This window comes from Ammospiza caudacuta, chromosome 5 (assembly GCF_027887145.1).
Source record: "Ammospiza caudacuta isolate bAmmCau1 chromosome 5, bAmmCau1.pri, whole genome shotgun sequence".
Classification (NCBI taxonomy): domain Eukaryota; kingdom Metazoa; phylum Chordata; class Aves; order Passeriformes; family Passerellidae; genus Ammospiza; species Ammospiza caudacuta.
In genome coordinates, this window is record NC_080597.1 from 62654552 (window position 1) to 62677937 (window position 23386).

At 41.6% G+C, this 23386-nt stretch overlaps 1 protein-coding gene across 1 annotated transcript in view; it reads left to right on the forward strand.

The window, feature by feature from the left end:
- The window catches only part of CELSR1 (cadherin EGF LAG seven-pass G-type receptor 1), a 164900-nt gene that overhangs the window by 61941 nt on the left and 79573 nt on the right, over positions 1-23386 (forward strand). The window contains exon 2 of the mRNA XM_058804814.1: positions 6138-6776. Coding sequence (XP_058660797.1) covers positions 6138-6776 — 639 coding nt within the window. The remainder of the gene's footprint in view (positions 1-6137; positions 6777-23386) is intronic.

A 23386-nucleotide genomic window follows, 5' to 3' on the forward strand; every position in this document is an offset into this window, starting at 1 on the left:
ATATTGTTTCCAAAGCCCACAACTTGTGTTGGCAGTCAGTGCTCCTAAATGCAGGGAGCTGACTGGCAGCCTGAAACAAAGGGACAAAATCAATAACATAAGCTTCACGTGGCCAAGGACAGTCTCCATGTGGTTGCACCCAACTTGCTGTATTGACAGAATTGCTCATCAGCAGTGTTTTCCTAGGAAGTAGAGGCTTTGACAGAATTCATTAATGCCTGTCTAAGAAATAATAGGATATTACACCCAATATGTTATGTTTTTTACAGCAAGTGATGGAGTGTATTTCTCATGGATATTACTTTTCTGTTACTGTACCACTTAAAATCACTTTTCTCTAGCAAAAGAGGCCTTTGCACTTTGAGCTGTTCCAGCTACAAAACAGAGACTCTTTAGGGACACAGAGAGGATATTTGCCACTGGACATTGTGGTTGTCTTTTGGAAAGCTAAGACCAAAACCATCACCTGCTTCCTTTTCCATGGTGCCCTGAGGGAACACTAAAACTGGGCTCATATTCACTTTCTAAACACTTCCTCAGTGAGGCTGCTTGATAACTGGGAAAACCCTGAGATGGGAGATCTTTAAATCCACAAGTATGCCCATTTTCCTTTTCCTTTCTGGTCATGTCTTCCTGGTGTTTCAGCAAGGAATCTTGCTTAGGTTTCCACCTGCCATTTTCTGTGCAGTTTATTTTCTTTCAGGGTATTTTCTTTGCGTTATAAGCTGCTGAACTTTCTGTAACACAGAAGATATTTTAAGGAGTTTATTTTATGGGTGTTCATAGAGTTCTTATTTCTGCTCATGGATGTGAAGCTTTGTAATGCCTACAGCACTGGTTTGGAAGGGACAATATTAGCATTTAAATATTTGATGCATTTTAAATCTGCTCCCATGGTGGTGGAAGCACAATGCAAGGACAGGAGTCAGCCCTGCAATGGTGGCAGATTCTCTGAGGCAAACTAATGCTCAGGGCAGGACTGTGCAGTTTGTCTCACTTTTATTGACACATGTTGATGTTTTACTGCTGTTTGCTCAGTGGGAAGTGTGGTTTGGGTGCCAGCCTTGCTCAGACAGGCCAGCATTGCCTGCAGTGTTCATTCCTGTGAGCTGCTGCTACTGATGTGCTGCTGCCATCCAAGCTGTGGAGAGGGCACTAAAAGCACAGCATCCTCATCAGAAATTCCAGGTTTAGTGCTGGACTGGGTGTGAATGAACTCCTGTATGTAAAGACATGGCTGGAAGCAATGAGGATGCAGCTTTGGTCATTCCAAGGCCTTTACCAAGCAGTGGCTGCTACCCATGGCCACAGCTGCTTCTTATGATCTGAGAAGAGCAAGAGGTTATTTGAACCTCTGGATTGCTGGCCAAGGATTTTGCATGGCTGTTGTAAAAACTGGCATCTGCTATTTCCAGATGTGTTATAAAGCAAAATTAGAATGAGTTTGAGTCAGTATATCTGTGAAAGAAAGCTCTGATGCTAAAGTATAAAGTATGCAGCTTTCAAAAATGGTACTAAGACCATTGTATGTAATAAGCTAAAAATAGTGTTAATTATTTTATTTCTGCAAACTTAAAAAAGAAACAAAGGAGCCTTTCTGGTCAGGTGCTGCCATTGCCAAATATGCATTTCAGTTAAACTTTGCTGTGTTTACATTTCTAGGTAATAAAATTCTTTGGTTTATGGACTGCCAGAGGATAGAAAGCTGAGATTAAAGTATCAGATTTGATAAGGTTTGTTGTAAAGTAAAGGCAATAATTAAAACAATGCCCATTTAGTCAATTTTCTAGTTATTAATGTGTTTTAGAGAGCATCAAGCTTTCATCAGCCTTTCTTGTCTTCTCTTCTTTGTAATGCATCAGGGTATGTGTTTGCTATTAGATCTTTTCATTAATTTGATGAATGGTGAAGATGAGTAATTCTAGTTTTAAGTCTCCTCTTCAGCAATGACAATGACTCAAAAGACAACAATCTGCTTTGATTTCCACCTTGTGGAGAGCACTTTTGTGGAACTTATACATAGAATAATATTGCCAGAATAAAAATTCAGTGTACAGGGACCGCATTTGTAATGAACAAATTTCTGGACAGCCACCAGGCTGTCCAGAATTCTCTTTGTTCATTCATGGGTCTGTGAGACAGTAAAAGTCTTATTTTAATCCTTCCACCTTGTTTTTGATAAACTTGGCTGCAACAGCTCTTAAAAGAACCTTTTATGATTTCTTAAGGACATTTGTGTTGGTTTTGTTGTTATCCCAGTGTCTCAACATTTTATCATCTGTACCCACTATTTCACAGTTTACATATTAAGTGCTATTATCCCTATTTTATGGAAGAGAAACTTGAGGACCAAGTGACAAAAGCCATTGGTACAGGGATTTAGGAGCCAAGCCAACAAGGGTTTGGGTGAATCCTTTTTCATTCTTTGGTCTGTTCTGTGTTTCCCTTTCCTCAGGCTATCTGGGTGGCTGGGGCTGCTAAGATCCAGGCTGTCTGCTCAAATCACTCTTAGCAGGATGCCTGCACATCCCATCTGCCAGCATGAGCTGAGTGTTTAGAGCCCCTTCAGGAAGACTCCTGCACCCAGCAGGTTTGCTGAAGCCCCCACATGACGGCTGTGAGAACTGGTGACAGCTAAGCCTGGGGAATGTGTGTGCACTCGTCTGTTCCAAGATCTGCTTGAAAGAGTAAAGTGCAGCCAGAATTTTCCAGTGTAACAACTTGAAGGTTCTTTCACACCCCTGACTGAAACCATCTTGCACCTGCCATAAACATGATAGGGACTTCTTATGGCTGTATCATGAGACCTTTGGAATCTCAGATGGTTTGAGCCTTTTTAGCAGTTTGGTAGCTGCATATGGTGGGCATCTCAAACACTGAAGTTCATGAAGCATGGCCACTCCACAAAACATTACTTCCTAATAATAATAATTCTCTGGCATTTCTGGCAGGAAACCTTTTAAACATTCATGGAGTATTTCAATTATAAATCTCAAAATACATATGTTACTGGGTATTTAGGGCTTAAATAATTTCCCAAAAAAGACCAAAAAAATTTTCCACTTTCTTTATTGCAGTTGTTCCCCACCTCAAAGCCAAAGTTGTCTGTTGAAAGGAGAATAGATACTAATTTGGTCTCATAAAACCACAGATTGTTTCAACTTTCCTTGAGTTTCTGAATGAATAGCTGATCAGATCCTGTGATGCTGCTCTCAGCCTAACTGAGATATGAAAGAGGCACTTGTCCAGCCAGTTCTATGGCTGTGCCATTCTTTTGTTGCCTATAGTACACATGCTCTGCTCCTTTTTTACTCTCTTTTTAATTTAATGCTCTGCAACAGGGCTGCACAAAGCTGAGTTGGCTTTTAAAACACAACTTCATTTTGCAGCTATATGGCTGTGCCCAGTTTTCTTTTGTGCTGCCCATGGAACAAGGAGGCTGTGTGGTATCTGACACCAGGCTTTTTTCCAGTGATTTATTAACTGTGTCAGAATAGCTGTTGTGAATGCTGGGAAGCTCTTGCATATTGTGACAGTTGATATTGATTATGACAGTTTGTAGACTCTACTGCATTGTCAGACAGTGGATCTTATTTTGTCTTCTTACTATACATACCACGGGCTATAGATCATAGTGTTTTCTTTAAAAAAGGACCCATTGTCCAGCATTCTGGCTGGTATGAGGGAACTTCTGTAGCATATTGTGCAACAAATAGCAAAATAGTTCAGGCACCCTATGGGACAAACAGGCAAATGTCAATTGCTTTAGGAAAAAAAAAAAGTGAATAGTTTGTTCTGGCCTTTCAGGGGAATGAGCTGTGCAAATGATAGACATGGGTAAACTAGTCTGAGGATGTCATTTATGAAAATACTAGAAATCCTGTATTGTCTGTTGACCAGAAATCCACAGAGGATTTTGGCTACCAATAATTTGTAAAAGCTGCTTTGGGTCTTGATGGAAACTGATACCACAGATTTCTAGAATGAGTCCAAGGAAGAGAAGAAATAGATTTTTGCAAACTTGGGAGAAAATGAAAGCTGGTATGTGAGCTTCTGTGATCGGCACATAGAATCATAGAATTGTTTATTTTGGAAAGGGCCTCTAAGATCATTGAGTCCAACCATTAACCCAGCCTTGCCAAGCCCACCATTTAACCCTGTCCCTAAGGGTTAAATCCACACATCTTTTAAACACCTCCAGGAATGATGACTCCACCACTTCCCTGGGCTGCCTGTTCCAGTGCCTGAGCACCCTTTTGGTGGAGAAATTCTTCCTCATACTTAATCTAAGCCTCCCCTGGAGCAACCTGAGGTCTTTTCCTGTTGTCTTGTACTTGTTACCTAGGAGAAGTCAAACAGATCACTCCAGACAATGTCCCCTCCTGGTGGATTGGTTTTAGCCAGGCAGTAGTTAAAGTAGCACACAGAAGAGATTTTTCTATTTGCATAAAAGCTGCTTCCGTGGGGAAAAAGTCAACAGCTGAGCTTTTACAGACAACCTGATAGGAGGAAGGAGTCAAAAGCCATTTTGTTAATTAGGCTGCTGTGATCTACTGTATTGCTGCTATAAAACTGGAGGAAAAATTGTCCAATAATACATTCCTTTTTAAAACAAAACCATACTTGAGATGGAGTGGTGACAGTGAATAGGAAAGAAATAATTCTGATTTTTCTGTTCTATTCCTGCATGACCATAATAGGTCAAAAAGTTACACTTGGAGATAACAAACCTTAGCAAAATGACATTTAGCAGTCTATGCTGTTAGACTTTTGATCTCACACTAATAGATTTAAACACACTTCCTGATGCAATTGACATTGATGTGATTCAAAATCCATTTCTGCACGTACCTTGTGGTTTAATTGAAATCAAGCTTAATGGCAGGTTACTTGTGCATTATTATCACTGAGGTACTTCAGACCAAGGCTGTGACACTGAGCTGTGGCCTAAGGAAACTGGGCTCAGGTCTTGACCCCACTCTTGGGCTCATATTGGCCACTCAAAGCAATTCATCTCTCTCATGAGACAAATTCATGCCCATTTAAGGTTGTTTGTTTACACTGTGACATCTTTCAGAAGGAACATTTCCTACCGGAAGCCACTCTTGATCTCATCTGGGATTTCTGGATGCTGCTCTAATGCTAACCACATTTTCTGTAATGCAATCTGTATTTTAATGAGTCCCTAATGTTAGCAAGGAGACACATTTAAAGTAAGTGATTTGATTTAGTGATGATGCAACTTCCCATTCCACATATGCATTGAAGTTAGATTAAATTTAGCACTCTCACTGTGTCATAATTATTTTCCATAATGCCAGAATAATCTAGAATTTGTACATTTACAGTGCTGCTGTAAGCCTCAGGGTGTGCTGAAATTTTACAGTGGCAATTCTCAGTCCAGTGTCAGGTATTAGTGCTATATTTTTATAATTATGGGTTTTATTGCAGAACAGGCACAGCAGTATCAGAAATGCCTTAAAGGAAGAATAAAATGGAAGAGTTTTTAAATGTCTACTTTTCACTACAGGCATATTTAATTAAAATTTTTTTCTAATATTCATAAAATATTTTTAAGAAGTTACATGTGAGAAATGAAAAAGTTCCAGCACTCAGATGTGAAGACTTGTTTCCTTAAATGACTTATCTGAAGCTCTGGTCACAATTCTCTGTCTGTGCAGGGTTCTGGCTCCTTAAGCCTGAGACCACACCTGAAGAAGATAATTTTGGTATTGTGCTGTGAAAAGCAGCAGCTTCCCAGCACCAGTTGTAGACTAGCGGTCACTGTCAGGGGAGTCACCTTCCTCTTGGTTTCCCTTGGCTATCATAGGGCCCTCAGACTGTTTCCACACTAACCCTTGCTAGTTATTTGCCTGGCATCTTCTCCAGGTGTTCTTGCCTCTTTGAGATGTCTTGGGTCCTTTGAGTTACAATTCTTAAGAAATTTTATTTTGTTTTCCTGATAAAAGGCAATGGTAATAACTTCAGAAGGTGGATACATTTCCCTCTCTCATCCTGGTGCCCAGAACTGAGTGCCTTGCAGGTTTGTTTCATTTTCAGGAGGCTGTGGGAGCCCCCCTGTCCGTAGGTTGAGGCCTGCTCTCTGACATGGCTGTTATTTTCTCCCTTCCCTTCAGATGGAGTTCACAGTGTCACTGCAGTCTGCACCCTGCGTGTCACCATCATCACAGATGACATGCTCACCAACAGCATCACAGTGCGCCTGGAGAACATGTCCCAGGAGAGGTTCCTTTCTCCCCTCCTGTCCCTCTTTGTGGAGGGGGTGGCAACCGTGCTCTCCACCGCCAAGGACGGCATCTTTGTTTTCAACATCCAAAACGACACGGACGTCAGCTCCAACATCCTGAACGTCACCTTCTCAGCCTTGCTCCCTGGTGGCATTCGAAACAAGTTCTTCCCCTCTGAGGACCTGCAGGAGCAGATCTACCTCAACAGGACGCTGCTGACCCTGATTTCCACGCAGAGGGTGCTGCCTTTCGACGACAACATCTGCTTGCGCGAGCCCTGCGAGAACTACATGAAGTGCGTCTCCGTGCTGAAGTTCGACAGCTCGGCGCCATTCATCAGCTCCAACACGGTCCTGTTCCGCCCCATCCACCCCATCAACGGGCTGCGCTGCCGCTGCCCGCCGGGCTTCACCGGCGACTACTGCGAGACGGAAATCGACCTGTGCTACTCCAACCCCTGCGGGAGCAACGGGCTGTGCCGCAGCCGCGAGGGCGGCTACACCTGCGAGTGCCACGAGGACTACACCGGTATGTGCTTATCTTATCTGGGGCCCGTGATTTATATGTTGGACCAGCAGCCAGGCCAGCTCTGTGGCAAGCTGAAATTGCTGGCATTCTTAGGCAAAGGGAGGGAAACCCCTGGCGCTGCCTTCTAGTCAGGAGAAGGTTTGTGGGTGTCACTGAGGGTGGGTAAGTCCCGTGTCTCTGTGTGTGCACGGTGGTAGGAAGAGTGCCTCGCTCCAGGTCATGCAGGGGGACTGTCAGCTGCTGAAGAGATTTGCACTGTGTGAATTTCTGCTCAAAATGCTTTATGCAGACACATTTCTTCTGTCTGGAAAGAAAAAGGTGGGACACATCTCCTGGTTCATGGGATTGCATGTAAACCCATTGCAGGCCCCTTCACCTACCGGGGCATAGTGTGGGTGCACAGCCTCGACAGGAGCTCCTCAGCCCTTGGTCATCAGCCAGCACAGAGCATTAGCCTTGTTCTTGTTCCCAAAAAGCTGCAGTAATACACACTTAAAGGGAAATGCTGTTACTCAGCTCTGGTTTGTAAATGTTCAGATAAAACTCCAGAAGAACATAGCTGCTTCCAGGCCTGTCTCCACAGCCCGCTGAGGAACGTACTTTGCCTCATCATGGGCTTGACAGCTAATAAAGATCAAAGTGCTGCTTCTCAAACGCTCCTGAGAAGTTACAAAAGAACATTAGGTGAATGTTTTCTGGTGCTTCAGAAAAGTCAGTGAGATTATTTATGTATTTGAAATTGCACACACATTTAAGCATTCTGCACTGACGTGCTGCCAGCTGTAATTTACACTGACAGCTCAGCAATGTCTGCTGTGATCCTGCAAACAAGGGGTGGAGCAGAGGGGGCTGGTTCCCAACACTGCCTCTCACTGCTGAAGTTATAAAAAATTGAAACCATAAATTATTTAAATTCTGATGTAAAAAAAATCTCGTTGATGTGGATCCAGCCCTCCAGGTGGAAGGCTTTTCCTTCACAGTCTCTGGCTTTTGCCTCAGGGCTGTCATCAAAAATGTGACTGTGAAAGGAGCTAGGAGTTAGCAAGCAGGGACATGGCAGCAAAGGAACTGGGCTTTTCCCTGCATGAGGGACAGGCGGTGCTCCCTCAAATTTATGCAGGGCTTGGGGCAGCAGGACCAATCTGATAAGACGAGAAAAATTTTTTTGCCTGATGGGAGAAACCCTGAGCAGAACTATGAGATGGTTGGAATATTTGGTGTTTGTTACTTTTGTGCCAAGCCTCTCATGAACAAGTTCCACAGCAAAATACATTTTAAAGTCCATTATCCATAAAAACACAATACACACAGAACTGGGCATCACAAAATAGATTTTATAATTGGTAGATTTAATTTAAAATGTTTGTATACTATTGTACTGTAAATAGGAAGTAGCAGGATTCATTAACCAAAGATATGCATAAAAATGAAGTTAATACATCCATGTCTTAGTTTTGGAATGACATGCATTCCATCACATTTTTAGAATCTCTTGCTAGAAATCTGCAGAAAAAAAAGGCTAAATACACTTTTAGAATGAAAGATAATAAGCTTATATTAATAATTGATGAATGTGTTTAATACTTAATGCTGTAGTCAGAACAAACAGCACATATTTAGAAGAGAAGCACCATATTATTCTTACACAAAGATTTGATCTGGAAGTCTATTTTCAGTGCATAGTTGTTGAGTTAAAAATTAACTGTCCTGCTGTCAGGATATTAAAGTGGTCAGAAGTTAAGGAGGGAGCACTGCTTATAGCTTTGCTGTCTTTAGGTTTCAGAGTTAGCTACACTTGAGTGAAACCACTTTCTTCTGTGGAAGGACAGTTTGATCACATTCAGATTGGCCAGGGAAAAACACTTCCAACCATGATAAAGAGGGCTCTGGAATACTTTATCCCAAAAATCAATGCAAATATTGTAGAATATTTCTGGCTTATCAGTGGATGAATGCAGTAGAAATTTGACATCCGTTCTGGGGTTGGTTGAAGTTGCTTTGATGCTTTTAGGTTCCATGTTGCATAACAATGTTTTGTTCATCCAACCCAAACATCTACCCACATATGGTGGCCATTAGTTCCTTGATTTTCAACCCTTTTACAAAGCAGGATTAAAAATGTTATCAACAAGAAATCTATTACCAGAAATATTTAATGAAGGTGCATTATTGAATTTTGTCCCAATCTCCTTTAAGTATTGTTTTTTTACCTATGATTTTAATAATTTAAATATATTCATATCCATTTGCAAGTTCAGTTTATGACTATTAATCATTGTGTTTTCAGCTTGGATGTGAATTTATTGTTTACAGCATTCCAGATTTTCTATCTATTTGATATGTAAATAGCACAGGTTGGTTTCAATAGCAGCAGTGTGTGTTGGCTCATGGAATGCAGTGGCCATAAATTGGAATGAGCAGGGAATTGCCAAGTCTGAAGGTTGGAAGATTCTGGTATTACTGAAATTTTACCATGGTACTAACTTGGTGTAGTAACATACCAGTATGAGACACCTACAAATCTTTGAATTAATTGTAAAAGATGAAATATGAATGGTAATAGTCTGTGAAATGCAGCCTACTTTGGGAGCTCTCATGTTTCCATTTCCCAATTAAGAGCCTACATAGAAAAATAATTATAAGAAAATACCAAGATCTGTCATCTCTCTGGAGAGATAGGCTGCAATTTGATGAGAAATCACTACACAATCATAACCCTGTACTGATTCTATCTAACTAGTCACCTGCTAAAAATATAGTGTTTATTTCCTGTACAAGACAATTATGTCCTCTCTTAATAGGATGGAATTTCCCTCCATTTTTCCACCCTGCTTTGAAGCCCTCCATTTGGTTCCATGTAATTGTTAGTCATTTATACATGATGAAAGTTTCTCTGTCTTCAGGAGTCTTCTGTTACGGGCACAAAGGTAAACTGAGCTTCCACAAGGTATTTCTGAAACCTGATTACTGCCTGGGCTGGGGTGATTTGGAATGAACTTCACTTCCTGTGATGTAAGGATGTGAGTGAGGAAGTACATATATTTTTAATCCTTTTTTTTGTTTCCAGACTTACAACCTCTCTAACTTCTTTATATACAAATCAGTGTAGGGAACTGAGCAATGTACACACTAATAGTTGAGCCATTGATGGCAGAGAGCTGTGTGCATGACTAAAGGTTAAAGGATGTAATTTTAGTTAAGCAAACAAATTTATTGAACACTGTATAAAGCCTGTATAATTTTTCCAGCTTCATTTCATGTATCTTTGAGCGCTGCAGAAGCAGCTGAGATGAGCTGTAGGTGAAGGCTTAGACACAGGTGGAATTGTCTGTACTCCCCAGGAGGCAACCCCTGAAGTGCAAATGGATCATGTCATGGGCACTGTTTTAGGGGCATGGATGCCACAGCAGTTCCTGCATGAGCTGTACTTCCAGCCCCATCCTGGTGCCTCCTACAGAGCACACCACTGTGGCCATAAATCAGAACATTTTTGGGTGTGAATTCCCACTGTTCCTGCCCTGCCATGAGCGGTGCCTCCTCCAGTGCTGTTCTCGTGGTGCTCCTGCTCAGCAGCCACCAACACTGCTCTCCTCTATGGTCATGTTCCCAAAAAGCAAAATTTAATCAACACAGAACAAGAGCGCTCTAAGGGAAAAGAAACCAACTCCTGAAATAAAGAAATTCAATGTTCCCACAGTTCTCCTTAGCATTATCACATTCTCTCTGCCTCCTTTGCTATGCAACCCCTAGCAAGGAGCAGTTTGTAGGGGGAAAAGATCATCAGAGAATTCCCCATATCCTTTGCATGTCTCCTTGGATTTCACTTCAGAGAGAGAAGAAATCTTATGTGGCTGTAAATCTTCTGGTAATCAAATACAGCAATTAGAGATTTTCTGCATGTTACACTTTTTTCCCTCCTAATTTGTATTTGTGATACCATATTGACATGAGGAATCATTACATCTAATGTGCCTGCTATGAATTCAAACTTTGTGTCATAAGAAGGTAATTATAGCTGGTTTCTCAGCATCCTGCCAGAAGTTCCTAATCATATTGCTTAGTAAGTTCTCAGTGTTTGGCTCTTGCAAACATAGAACATAAAAGTAAACGTGAGGATATCTTCTGCTTTATCTTTACTTATATCCATTCTTCAGATAGTAATTTCTCAGCTCACTCTGATACCAGATTCTCCTTTTTCAGGTCAGAGAGATTTATTTCAGGGAATTTCAGCTTTAAGGTAGAGAAATCTGGCAGCCACAGTAGTCATAATGAGTGTTTTATCTCATGCAAGAAGGTCTGAAATTCCACCCTCAGTTGCATTTCTGCAGCTTGTTGGGATCACAGGTGTGTAACAGCCAAATCCTGCACAGCAAATCTAAATTTGATTCCTTCCTCACTGCATCTTTAACTCCTTGTTTAGCTTATGGAAGGCTGTGGTTTTGTGACAGCAAGTATGAACAAGGGTTATCTTTACTGGCCTGTGGAGCTTTGACAACATTTTCAAGCAGCTGTGACCAAGTTTTTCTTTAATATAAAACACCAAACAAGAAATTCTGTCATTCACAAACACTGCCATGAATGTAAGGACATTGTCCTTGCCATGTGACAGCTTCATTGATCATCTCTCTGAGTCTTCATTCAGATATTGAGGGAACACAATGAAGATACTGAAATGTTTTGTATCATTGGTGCCTTAACAGTATCTTTTAGTCTAGGTCTTCAGAGTTACGCTACTGGGCTCCACATGGTTTTACATACTAAAGAGATAAAAGCCTAGGCAAGGTCTAATACTCTAAAAAACATATAGTCAATTTTAAGAGTTTAAATACAATTAGAGTTCTAAGAGTGCTGGATGATTTGCAGTATTTCCAGAATTTGAACTATTAATGGGTTTTTATGAAGTTCTTCTGTTGATTTTGGATGCAGGAAAAATTGAAGAAGAGTGCTGACTAACTTTCATTGTTTCTCAGTGCCTCGAGTGGAATACCTGGTTGCCTTACCTTGCAGTGTCTGTATGGCAATATTGTGAAAAAGCTTGTGGAGGGTGATTGCATGCCAGTGAAGGTCTGGACAGCGTTGAAGGTTTAGACATTTTTCTATTTTTTTTTATTTTTCAGCAGTGCTATGCCATGCCATTATTCTGATGCTTGTAGTGAAACTAGGTCTGCAGAACAGCCTCACCACTTCCTTTGATTGCTGTGGACCTGACTCCATGCAGCTTTTTTACATCTGATGGAAAGATAAATAATTGTTTGCTTGTAAGATCCATCCTTACAATTAGTACTCTTTGGCTGATGTCCCAACACAGTCTTTTCCATCCCTCTTCAACTTCCGCTGTTTCATCAGCCCTTTTCTGTTATCTCTGTTGGTGTAGGCATGGCAAGCTGTGCCCCACATTGGCAGCAGCTGTGTACAGCCAGGTGCCTCTGTTTCCTCCCAGCCCCTTCCAAGCCCCCAATGCTTACAGCACTTGGGTAGCTTGCAAGGGCCCCACAAGCAGGGAGATGGATGGTCCAGAAGCAGAGTTTAAATCCTCCAAACACTTTTCAGAGCATGACTGGTGTAAAAGCTGGAACAGACTGTCATTTATTATCTTCATCAATGACATAGACATAGGGATCAAGCACACCATCTGCAGATTTCTCCGATGACACCAAGCTGAGTGGTGCAATCACACACCTGAAGGATGGGATGCCATGCAGAGGGACCTGGACAAGCTCAAGAAATGCATGGTGTTGCCATGAGAATCTCATGAGGTTTAAGAAGACCAAGAGCAAGGTCCTGCACCTGGGTTGGGGCATCCCTGGTACCAATACAATCTGGGGATAAGCAGATGGAGAGCAGCCCAGCCAGGAAGGTGCTGGTGGTTGTGAGGCTGGATGTGAGCTGGCAATGTGCTCTTACAGCCCAGAAAGCCACTTGTGTCCTGGACTGCACCAAAAGCAAGTCAAGAGCAGCTGAGGAAGGGACATTGCTGGGCTGCCCATGGCTGGGAACCTGGGGGGGATCCCTGTGAAAGGCATTTCTTTCCTGACACAGATTCTCAGCAGAAGTCTGTACACCCACTCACCTGGTGTGTTTAATTCTGAGATTTGCTGTGCATGTTAAAACAGGTCCTTGCTTCTTTTTGTGGCAAGGTTTGCTGTTCATGCATGCAGGGATGGGGCCAGCACACCACAGCCTTACAGCTGGATCCAAGTGATGCTGCACTGGGGCTGTGGCCCAGATGTCACAGCTGCATAACTGCTGCCTCCAGAATATAAGTGAAACAACAGAAACAGAGTAAAAAAATTCAGTCAAATTCTGAAGTCTATTATTGTCATGTTTCTGTTGATAGTATTCCTGTCCATGTCTATCATCAAGTCACAGGAGATGAATGTTGCAAATCTGGAGTTTATATCAGATTCTCAGGACTCACTACCATTTCTCTAGGTGGGTTTTTATCTGGAGGGCATGTCCTTCTGCTAATCTTCAACCTACGCTCACTTGTCAGGATGCAAAGAGCCTTTGCTAATTGGATTAGTGTGGTGTCTTTGTTGACAGTTTAGCTCTCAAATGCTGTACATGGCCTGCAGCCTTCACAGCAATCTGCTATGCTTTTTCTTAAACCCAGGCAAAGAGTTTTATCGCATTACCCTCCTCCTGATGTACATAAACTGGCTACTGTTTAAAGTTCCACAGTTTCCTCAGCCATGTCCAAACCCTCCTTGCCCTCACCCCAAGGTGCTGCATGTGGGATGCTCTTTGATTCAGCTGGCCTGCTGCAAGTGCTGGGGGCTCAGATGCCTCATCTGGAGCCTTGTGTCTTGTCTTTCTTGCCCATGGAAATATTTGCACTGATCAAAGTCCTTTTGCTGTCATGTGGAAACCTAGCTGCAGACTTCATGTTGTGTTTGTTCTTTTTAATTAGTTTTATAATTATTTGACAGGACTCATGTTCTTGCTGGGTGCTCCTGCAGTGGAGGCACCGTGGGTGCTTAGTAGAAGGAAGCAGCAGATCACACACCAATGCAATCACTTAGCTCTGGTTTCAGGAGCTCCCTTAGTAATTAATCTCCAATATACTTATGAATTCAGCTCTTCCAAACAGTTCTGTGCCTAGGAAATCCTCCTTACTGATTATGGCTTATCTTCTTTTGCTTCTCCATAAGACAGCTGTGGGGCTTGGCTGCTTCTTCCCTTCATTTAGCCACTCCCCTCATTTGTCAGCCAAAGAGTCTATCGCTGATAATTTTACACTTTCTCCCCAGATTTTGATTAAAAAAAAAAAAAAAAAAAAAAAGTAAAAGTAGCATATAGCTAGAATTCAGTGACCAGATAACTCTGGCAGTAACCTGTTTCAGGGTGGTTCCATTCTCACGGTTACATTTTCACACTTGCTGGCTCCTGCTGCCCTTGGTGTCTGTGAGATCAGGGGGAAGATGGAGGGAAGGTTGTGGGTTTTTGGCTGTGGGCTGTACAGTACAAAGTCAAGCCTTGCTGACGTGAGGGGCCTGCAAGCACAGACTGTGGTGGGACAGGGTTGCAGCTGAGGGACAAGTGCTGCCCCAGCTCTTCTACAGTGCAGGTGTTCAGTATCTAGCCCGGATGGCCAGCTGTAACCTCAGGATGTTTTGGGTTGGAAGGGACCTCTAAAGATCAGCTAGTCCAAGCCCTCTACCGTGGCTAACATCAATTTCAGTCTCTTTTTTCCAAGTTGAATTTCATTAAATAGCTGTGTGAAAAGAGCACATTTGACCCAGACACGATGCCCAGCTAAGCTCCTGTGTGCAGCCTGCTCTGTGTGAGCAGGGCAAGCTGCTGACCTGGTGTGGGTGCCTGCCTGCCTCTGGCACTGACCTCTCTTCCCACCCCTTGGCAAGGAGATGTGCTGGGAGTATGAGCTCTCAGTGGTGTCCAGTGGCAGAGAATACACAGTGAGCACCTCAGCTTTCCTTTTGGCAGCCTGCTTAACAATAGCCTGCTCCAAATTTAGCATTCCCTTTATTCTAGCGCATGTGAAATCTCTTTTATTGTATTTTATTGTGTATGACATTGCTCTGTCAATTATGAGCAGTTTCTTGAATTATTTTCCTTTTTTTATATTGATGGTATTTCTGTTACCGCACCTAAATGGGAGTCACAATTCTCCCAGGCTTTTTGAAAACCTTTGTTATAGCACATTTTCTTATCATCATTGGTCAAACTGAAATTAAAAAAAAACTTCACTGTGGGAAGTGGAATTCATCAAAGTGAAGGTATTTGCTATTATAATTTTATAGGTACATGTAAAACCCCTCCCCACTGATGTAGCTAAATTCCCACACACCGTCATAATTGTGAACATATATATGCATTGCAGATCTTTGATATGACAGGAATTAAACACAGGGAGGCTTGTTTTCATTAAAATATTTTAAATAGCAGTTTATTAAACTACAGCAAATTTCTGTGACTGAAGTTTACAATTGTGTTTTCATTAACTTAGCCAAGTTGAGCCTTGTGTAATGTAAGATTTGGGGGGATTTTCCCCATTGTTAAATTTCAAAAAGGTTAGCTGGATAAAATTTTAAGCTGCACAAGTGCATTCTCGTTATATACACTTGCTAAATACACTTGCTAAATGTCAAAACAACCCATATGTTAGATACCCCTTAAGTGGTTGTGGTTTTTTCTCACTGAAAACAAATCAGATAAGAAAAAAGGAGAAGAGAAACCAGGAGAAAAACCCAAAAACTTGCCTATAAGTTATTTGTGCAGAAGATAAAATCATAATGAGATAGTGTTTTTTTCCAGCCTACATTATGTTCTGAAAATCCCCTCACAGAGTTCATAGCAAATCAAACCCTTTCAAAGGTGAAAACAAAACAAAAAAAATTCCAGGGCATCTGAAGTGAAATATTCTAGATCTTCCAAAACAAAAAAGATATTTGCCTTCCAAGGATTAAGATAATGGAGCTCCTTTTCTCCTGTCTGCAAATAAAAAACTGGGAAACAAAACTGGGAAGCAGTACGACTGAATTGTGAAAAACATGTTGGACTTCTGTACATATATTTATAATTCCCAAACCAGACATTTTTATTTTCATCAGTGGATAAACAATGGGAAAGTGGCAGGAAGGATGGTTGGGTGCAGAGAGGAGGGTATCAGGATGATATCCTCTTAGGAAGGAAAAAAACCATGAAATAGTTGCTTGTGTCTGCGTTCTTTGTGCTATGATGATTGAAAGTGTCGACAGTTGAGCACCAGACTGAGGCACTTGGCCTTGAACATCAAGATAATTACAGTTGTGCAGAGCGTGGTGGGAACCACAACTTCATTGTTGTTGCAAATGCTCTTTTGTTTGGAGCCCCATGGTTCAGTGCCTGCACGGCAGCCCCGCTCCTCCTGGGGCGCGTTGTGTGCGCTGCCCCATCGCGCCTTCCAGAGAGCCACGCGCTCAACCCCCGCTTCTTACAGCTCAACATCAGGATACTTTCCTTCCCAAATTCTCCACAGAGAAGCTTATGAGACCTTTTATACAGCATTTTCATATGGTATAATTAAAAAGCATGTTTTAATTAGATAGGCCAGCTTCAAAGGGTCAGCACAACTGATGTGCATATGTGTGTAAGGAAGATAAAGATAGGAAGATGAATGCCTTATATTAATAATTAAACACATTCTAATTGACACAGTGAAGTGTATTAACTCTAATAAGATGGTAATCACTTAAAGTTACTTTAAAATTGAATGGTATTTAACAAAAAGGCTGAATTTTAATTCACTGGGCTGCTGTAAGCAGAGTTAAGTACAAGCTGTGAAAGCTGTCTGGATTAATTTTTTAAGAGTTCATTTAAAAACACTTTTTAAGAAAGTAACTTTTGAATGTCCATCTGTTCTGTATGTTTAAAAACACATGGATTTTGAGATTTTCTGTACAAGATGTGTGTGACATTACAATCCCTTTTTCATGACTCATTAAGAAAAAGTCAATTTCCCTGGTTAAGTTGCTTTTTGTTTTCAGTTTGTGTTCCTGTGCTGTGTACTAAATATTTTTGAGGCTACCAAAACATAAGATTACAGGATTATATTTTTAACCTTAATCTTTTTAATTTGACAAGCAAAGGGGCATTTTGATTGGTTTTTTTTTTCAGAATTTTCTTTCAATGTATAACAATGAGAATTTGACCAGCATCAGATTGTTTTGCCAGCTCTGCCTATCCCATGATGCTAAACCACTGAACTACAATTCACAGTAGTGAGGACAGACAGTGCTCTTAAGTATACCTTTCTTTTAAGCTGATAATTCTCATATAAAATAAAATATAAAGCTGAACTGCCAGCTTTCTAACATTCACTAAAGATTGACTTTAAGCATGGTTTTCTGTTGTGTTATTAATATTTTATGGCTTATCTTCAGTTATTCTCACTAATTGGCCATTACGCTTCTTTCCACCAGAGCTTCTGGGACCACCTTAGGGTGTGAAGGGGCATGGTTTGATTTGGGGCCTGCCTGGTTCTGAATTGCCATGATATTTACCATAGCATTGGATTACACTGAAAATGGGATAGTGAGATTTTCCTGTGAAAACTTCTAATTTTATGGAAAACACAAAAAGCAGGCTCTCACCAGCGCTCCTTTAATGGAGACATGCAGAGTTAGCTGCTTGTGCTGTCAGTCCCAGCAGGCTGCTGGAGACAGGGGGAGATGGCTTCTGTGTTCTGTCTCCTGTGAGTTGAATCATCCTGTCTGTAACAGTTACATGGAGAAAATTAAGTGGGATTTTAGTGAAATAAGGGCTGAACTCTCCTAAAGAGAAGAGCAATGTTTGCCTTTGAAAGGACAACACTGATCTTCATTTCTGCTTATTCTTTAGCCTTCATTTTTCGTCTTCTTTCAGAGGGCAGTTATTTGCAGATGTGTTGCCTTTTTTAATTGCTTTGAGATGCTAACTTGATCAAAAACAAGTGCTAGAGTTTTGCTCTTGCCCACCAATTTGGGAACTGGGAGTTGCAACCCTTTGGTGATCTCTGTGGAAAGCAGCTTAGGGAAACCAGGCTCAAAGCGAGCAGGGAGCCTGATGGTGCCTGAAAGTGTGTCTGGGTTTCCAGCTCCTGAGTTCCTGTTGATAAAAGATGTTATTGCACACACACCCCTGCCCCTGCCGCCACGCCTTGCTTGCTTTCCTCATTCACATAAATAGTTTAATGTATTTTGAAAAGCCCAGTGGGAGGCCCAAACAGCCTGTGGAACAGCAGCCTTGTGGAGTTAATGGTCTTGGTGGTGGCATTTGGTGCCCAGGAAGAATTGCAACTCTGTGGCATGAAATAATCTTTGTTGTCATGTGAGCAGAAGCACAATGAGCCTTTGCCCTTCTTCTGCCCCACTGCTGCCCATGGAAGGAGGTGAGAACCAGGCCTGGCAGGTGGTTCCCATGCTGGAGTGCCTGCAGGCGTGCAGGGATGCAAATGTGGATCAGCCTGCAAAGGGTGTCCCAAAGGGAATCTGTCCTGCCAGCCACGGTGCCTACTCCAGCCTTTGGCTCCCTCCATGTGCCCCTCTTCAAGTAACACTCCTGGAGAGGAATCAAGGGGCACAGAGGAGCTGAGAAAACAAAATATAATATCAGATGAATCTATAGTAAAGGTAGAGGGTGATTGTGCCTCTTAAAAATAGATGGAGGATGGGATATTCTTCTGTAAATGAATGTGTTATGCAAAGGGGTGCTTTGTTCTTACACCTCCAGCTTCTTCACCAGTTTTAAGGTGGGATTTTTTAGGAAGAGATTTATTCCAAGTAATAATGTAAATTGCAGACACAATGGCATAATCTAGTTTGAGGTTTATCTTTGACATCTATAATAATGTTATCCCCCTGATAATACATCCAGAGATAAAGCTTAGGCTTTTATTGAAAGGCACTGCTTCATCACCATATCTCACACCAAATCACTGCATTTTGCATTATGATGAATTGTCTTACATGTAAAACCTGCCACAGAGTTCAACAAAACAGGACATTTTTATGAATTTCTTTTTTGTCATGTGTAGATTTGTACTGCATTTAGCTCTGTGAGAGAGACAGAACCTAAAAGGTCTCTAAAGCTTTACCTTACAGGTCAAATGCAGAAGGAGATGACACCTTACAAGGTTCAATAATTTAGAGAGCTTAGCAACCATTGTCAAGTCAGCCAAGAATAAAGACGAAGATGTCAAGAAATTACCCACTGGACCCCATAGGGCCAATTTTGTTGTTAAGTAAGTGTGGCAGGCTAAAGGCTTGGATGCTAAAGGCCTTTTCCAACCAAAATCATCCTGGGATTCTATGGGTTTTTCTCCTCCACCACATCTAAAGCCTTCCAAAAAAGTGCTTTTCCTCAGCATTTCCTCAGAAGCCTGGGGGTGATTATGTCTGGTGCAGTGGGAGCAGGCAGCAGGGGGAAAGCAGAGACATTGTGTGCACCCTGCCCACTGGCCCACTGCAGGACCCCAGTGCCCAGGTTTCACACAGAGGTGTCTTTTCATAAGTTTGCCATTGAACATGTGCCCCACCTCTGCAAAACAACCCTCTGGGGCTTCCTTTGGAGGTATTGGCACCAATCCGTGGGCTGGAAAATCATGAGTTACCTCTTTTTCTTTTGCCAAACCGTAAGGTGGGCTTCAGAATTGAGTGTTTTCTTAAAAGGGGAATATTTTACTGTGGCATCTGGTTCCTTGCTCACCATGGTGCTGTCAGGAAAAAAAAAACACAGTACTCCTGATAAATCTTGGTTTCACTTTTAGTGCTCACACTGTTCTGGCCTCATGGCTGGAAGGTGAAAAGTGAGTTGCCTGGTGTAGATAGAGTGGAAACTTAATGCCTGGGAATTTTTAATCCTCAACAAATACACAAGGGAGGGAACACAGGTGTTCAGTTGTGACTTTTGTCTATGCTCTGTTCTTGCTGGCACTGGTGGAAATTGCACAGGAGAGTGAGGTTCAGCGATCATGCAGCATTGAGTATATATCTTCTTGAGAACATGCTCATAATTTCTGAATCCACAGACTAATTCATTTCTCCAACAGATGTGCCCCAAATATCACTAATCCTCCTCAGGCTTGTTTCTTCTCCCTCCCACCTCCCCCAATTATTCCTTCTCATTTAAATGCAAAAGCACAAAACAACCCAAATCATCAATCCATCCATCCATCCATCCTTCTCTGCAGGGTGTCTTTTGTTTTGCTTTGTTGTGTGACCAGGGAAGAAGGGGAGGAGTCCAGGGAAAATGGAGCATCTTTGCTCAGGCTGGTGCTGCTCTGGGATCCTGGCCTGGTCTGGGGCTGTGAAAGGGCCAGGCACTGTTGCAGTGGCTGCTCTGCATGTGCATTGCACCAGTGGGCACAGCCTGGAGCAGCTTGAGACATGGGGACCTGCTTTGGCTGCTTTTGCTTTTGTATAACAGAGTTTAGCTTGTTTTCCAGTGGGGAAGGATCAGCAAGAAGAATGGGATCCTGGCCTCTCCCTTGCCTGTTTGGCCCATGGGATATTTTCATGGTGGTCCTGCTTCTCCTCCCAGGAGCTTGCAGGAATTCAGAGCAGCCAGGGTGCAGAGGTTTTCCTTGAGGACCCTGGTGGGAAGAGGAACTAGGAAGGCTCAGGCTAGCATCATCCTGTTGAGGTGTGAGTAAGAATAGGAGTTCCCTCAGAACAGACAGTTTGGGCTGGAATTTGACCACCAAGAGCTCTCATCTACCTTGGGGCCAGCAGATGACACCCACAGCTTCAGAGGCAAATAAAATGAAGTAAAAAGTCTCTCACATTTATTATTTTAAAGCATCTCGTTATTAAAAATCTTAGGACACTTATTTAGCTGAGTCTTAGGATTTCTGAAAATCTGAATTGTGAGTTATCAGGGATGCCTAGGGGGAACTTTATGGAAGCACAGGGAAGGGAGAAGTGTGATGGTAAAGGAGATGTATGAGAGATATGTGTTTGTATCCAAAAGAGCAGTGGTATCTGCACAGTTTTTTCCCACCAGCTCAGAGCTTAGTGCTTATGCCCACGGAAAACCTAAAGCAGATCCAGAGATAAAAGGCTGATTTCTAGAGTATCTTATTAGGGAATCATTTCTACATATCACCTCAGAGAACTGCTTGGCAAGCTATGCGCATAGTGTGACAGGAATGTTTCTGCTGTTACTTTGCTTAGTGTTATAAGGTCAGGTTATTCTCCTGTAAATACATAATATGAAATCTGGAATGGTTAGCAACTGAAATTCTGCAGGAAAGCTGTCACTGCAAGTCAGCAGTTTGAGTGTGTATGTGTGGAGTAGGACTATGTAGGTATTTAGCATTATTTTACTTTAACCTGTTTCTTATAATATGACTTTATAAGTCAGAAAGCATCAAAGGAAGCAGAAAACAAAAGAAAGGAGGGAAACTCTAAAATAGACCTTAAGCTGCTGTTTCTCCCTATAAGAGGGTTTGGGATAATTTTAATTAACCTAGATCACTCCCAGTTCTAAAAACATAAATAAATGTGTAAAAGAAAAGACCAAAATGTATTTTCAAGTTGAAAGGTTTAGTAGCAGTGTCATTTAGAAACCTCACAAAGTCATGCCCATCAGTGTCAATAACATGGAGTCTGCATGGCCTCTCTGAAGTAGCAGTAGGAGTTTGGCCCTTGGTTTCTAAGGAACCCAGATTTTATGTCTGCTACTCAAATAACACTTCTGAGTCACTCATGGAAAATGGTACATGAATTTAGTTGTCCCCAAATTAATCTCTGTCACACTGGTAAACCAGTGGCTTCTAACTTCTATTTGATCCAGTGTCTCCATCATTCAGAATAAGCTGGCTAATGTTTCTGGGTAGCTGCTCTCTAACTTCTCTCATAAACCCAGTAGAAGTTAGTTAGTTAGTTAGTTAGTTAGTTAGTTAGTTAGTTAGTTAGTTAGTTAGTTAGTTAGTTAGTTAGTTTGTGTCACTTTTCATTGGTAATTGGCATTTGCTGCCAGTTTGCTGGGACGTAAAGCTGACCTCCCAGTAGGTTCTGAGGGCAGACTCATGCACCACAGAGCCACTGAATTTCCCTTTATGGGCATGGATTCCCCATGAATTTCCCTTTATCAAGTCGTGAATTTCCCTTTATGGAGAAAATCCAGTGCTAATTTTTATGATTTGAATTGCACCTATGTTTTAGGCAAATTTTCCTGCAGTACATCCATGTACAATCAGTGGAGAGAGGTGGGTATCTACTGGAGATGTTGATTCAGTTCTCCTAAGGCAAGCATTGAGCCACTGGACTCACACATGAGCCATCTAAAATGGCTCAAAGTTGCGTTTCCATAACAATTAAACCTTTCTAAGAATTCCTGGGTGCATGGTCCTGCCTCCTGCCCATGTGCTTGCTGTGCTATTCATCCCATCAGTTCTAGAAGGGTCTTAATCTGAAGATCACTAACGCTTCAATAAAGAAATGAATGTTGTTTTGCCATCTTAGCTCTACAGATCAGTCATCTACAGAATGCCTGCACAAGGGAGGGGGAGGAAACTGCACTGTGCTTGGGGAAAGGAGGGGACTCTCACTCTCTGAACTATGGCGAAACCACCCCCAAAGCACAGGATCCTCTATCTCTTGTCCCAGTGGAGATTTCCAAGCTGATTCTGCAGCTAATTTGTTTTTAACAACCTTCTTATTTCTTAGTGCACTGATTGCTTTGGTGCCAATTGTCATGTAAGGTTAGTAGTGCTTTAATTACTAGAGGAAAAGGAGGATTGATTTCCCATAATGTGCAAGACAGCAAATGCATTTTTAATATAGTTGGTTCTTTATTAGGGCAAACGGTCAATAGGAATTGTTTTAAGAATTTAGTTGTTCTGTTTCTTGTTGTTTCTCCTTTTGCCTTAATTATTATGGATTCTCCTTTCCTTTTTTCTGACAAAGCAACTATAAGCATAGAGAAAATGAATACGTGTCTAGGGCGAGTGGCAGGATGAGGAAAGGAGAAAAGAATCAGTTCAAACAATTACAGACAGTGAGTAAAAAATTCATTTGTCCAGGGAAACTTATGAAAACAGAACATCAGTGCAAATTTGCTGCTTCATGTAAATATATATTTAATGTACTGTTTCAGTTGAATACAATCAGAGAATAGTAAAAAAATGTGAGGACTAGTCCCTAAACTAGTGTATTGGTGAAACACACTGCAGTAAACTGATGTGAAGAGGAATTCTGTATGTATTTGGATGCCATCATCTTGTTTCCAGCAAGCTTTCAAACATTTTACATTGTTGTTGTAAAGTCAAACAACTCATCAGGAAAACCACAATTTTTGCAGATTTCTGCACAGACCAGCTCATTGATGCACACCAGTGTGTTGCCTGAAACCCACAATGTTCAGCTCACCAGGCATTTGCAATTATGAGATTATTGTCTCAGTTTTAAGATAGCTTATTTTTATTTCTTTTCACTTTTTTCATCACCATTTATTGTTTATTAGTTAAACTTTCATTACTTTATTTGGAATTGGTCAGAGAAAGACCAAATCTAGCCAGCCTTTGTATTTGCCTGTTCTTGTTATTTTGCACCTGCTATCATGGTGTCCTCACTTACATAAACTTAACAGGAACTTTATGACTAACATCTTTATAACGTTAGTCCTAAAAT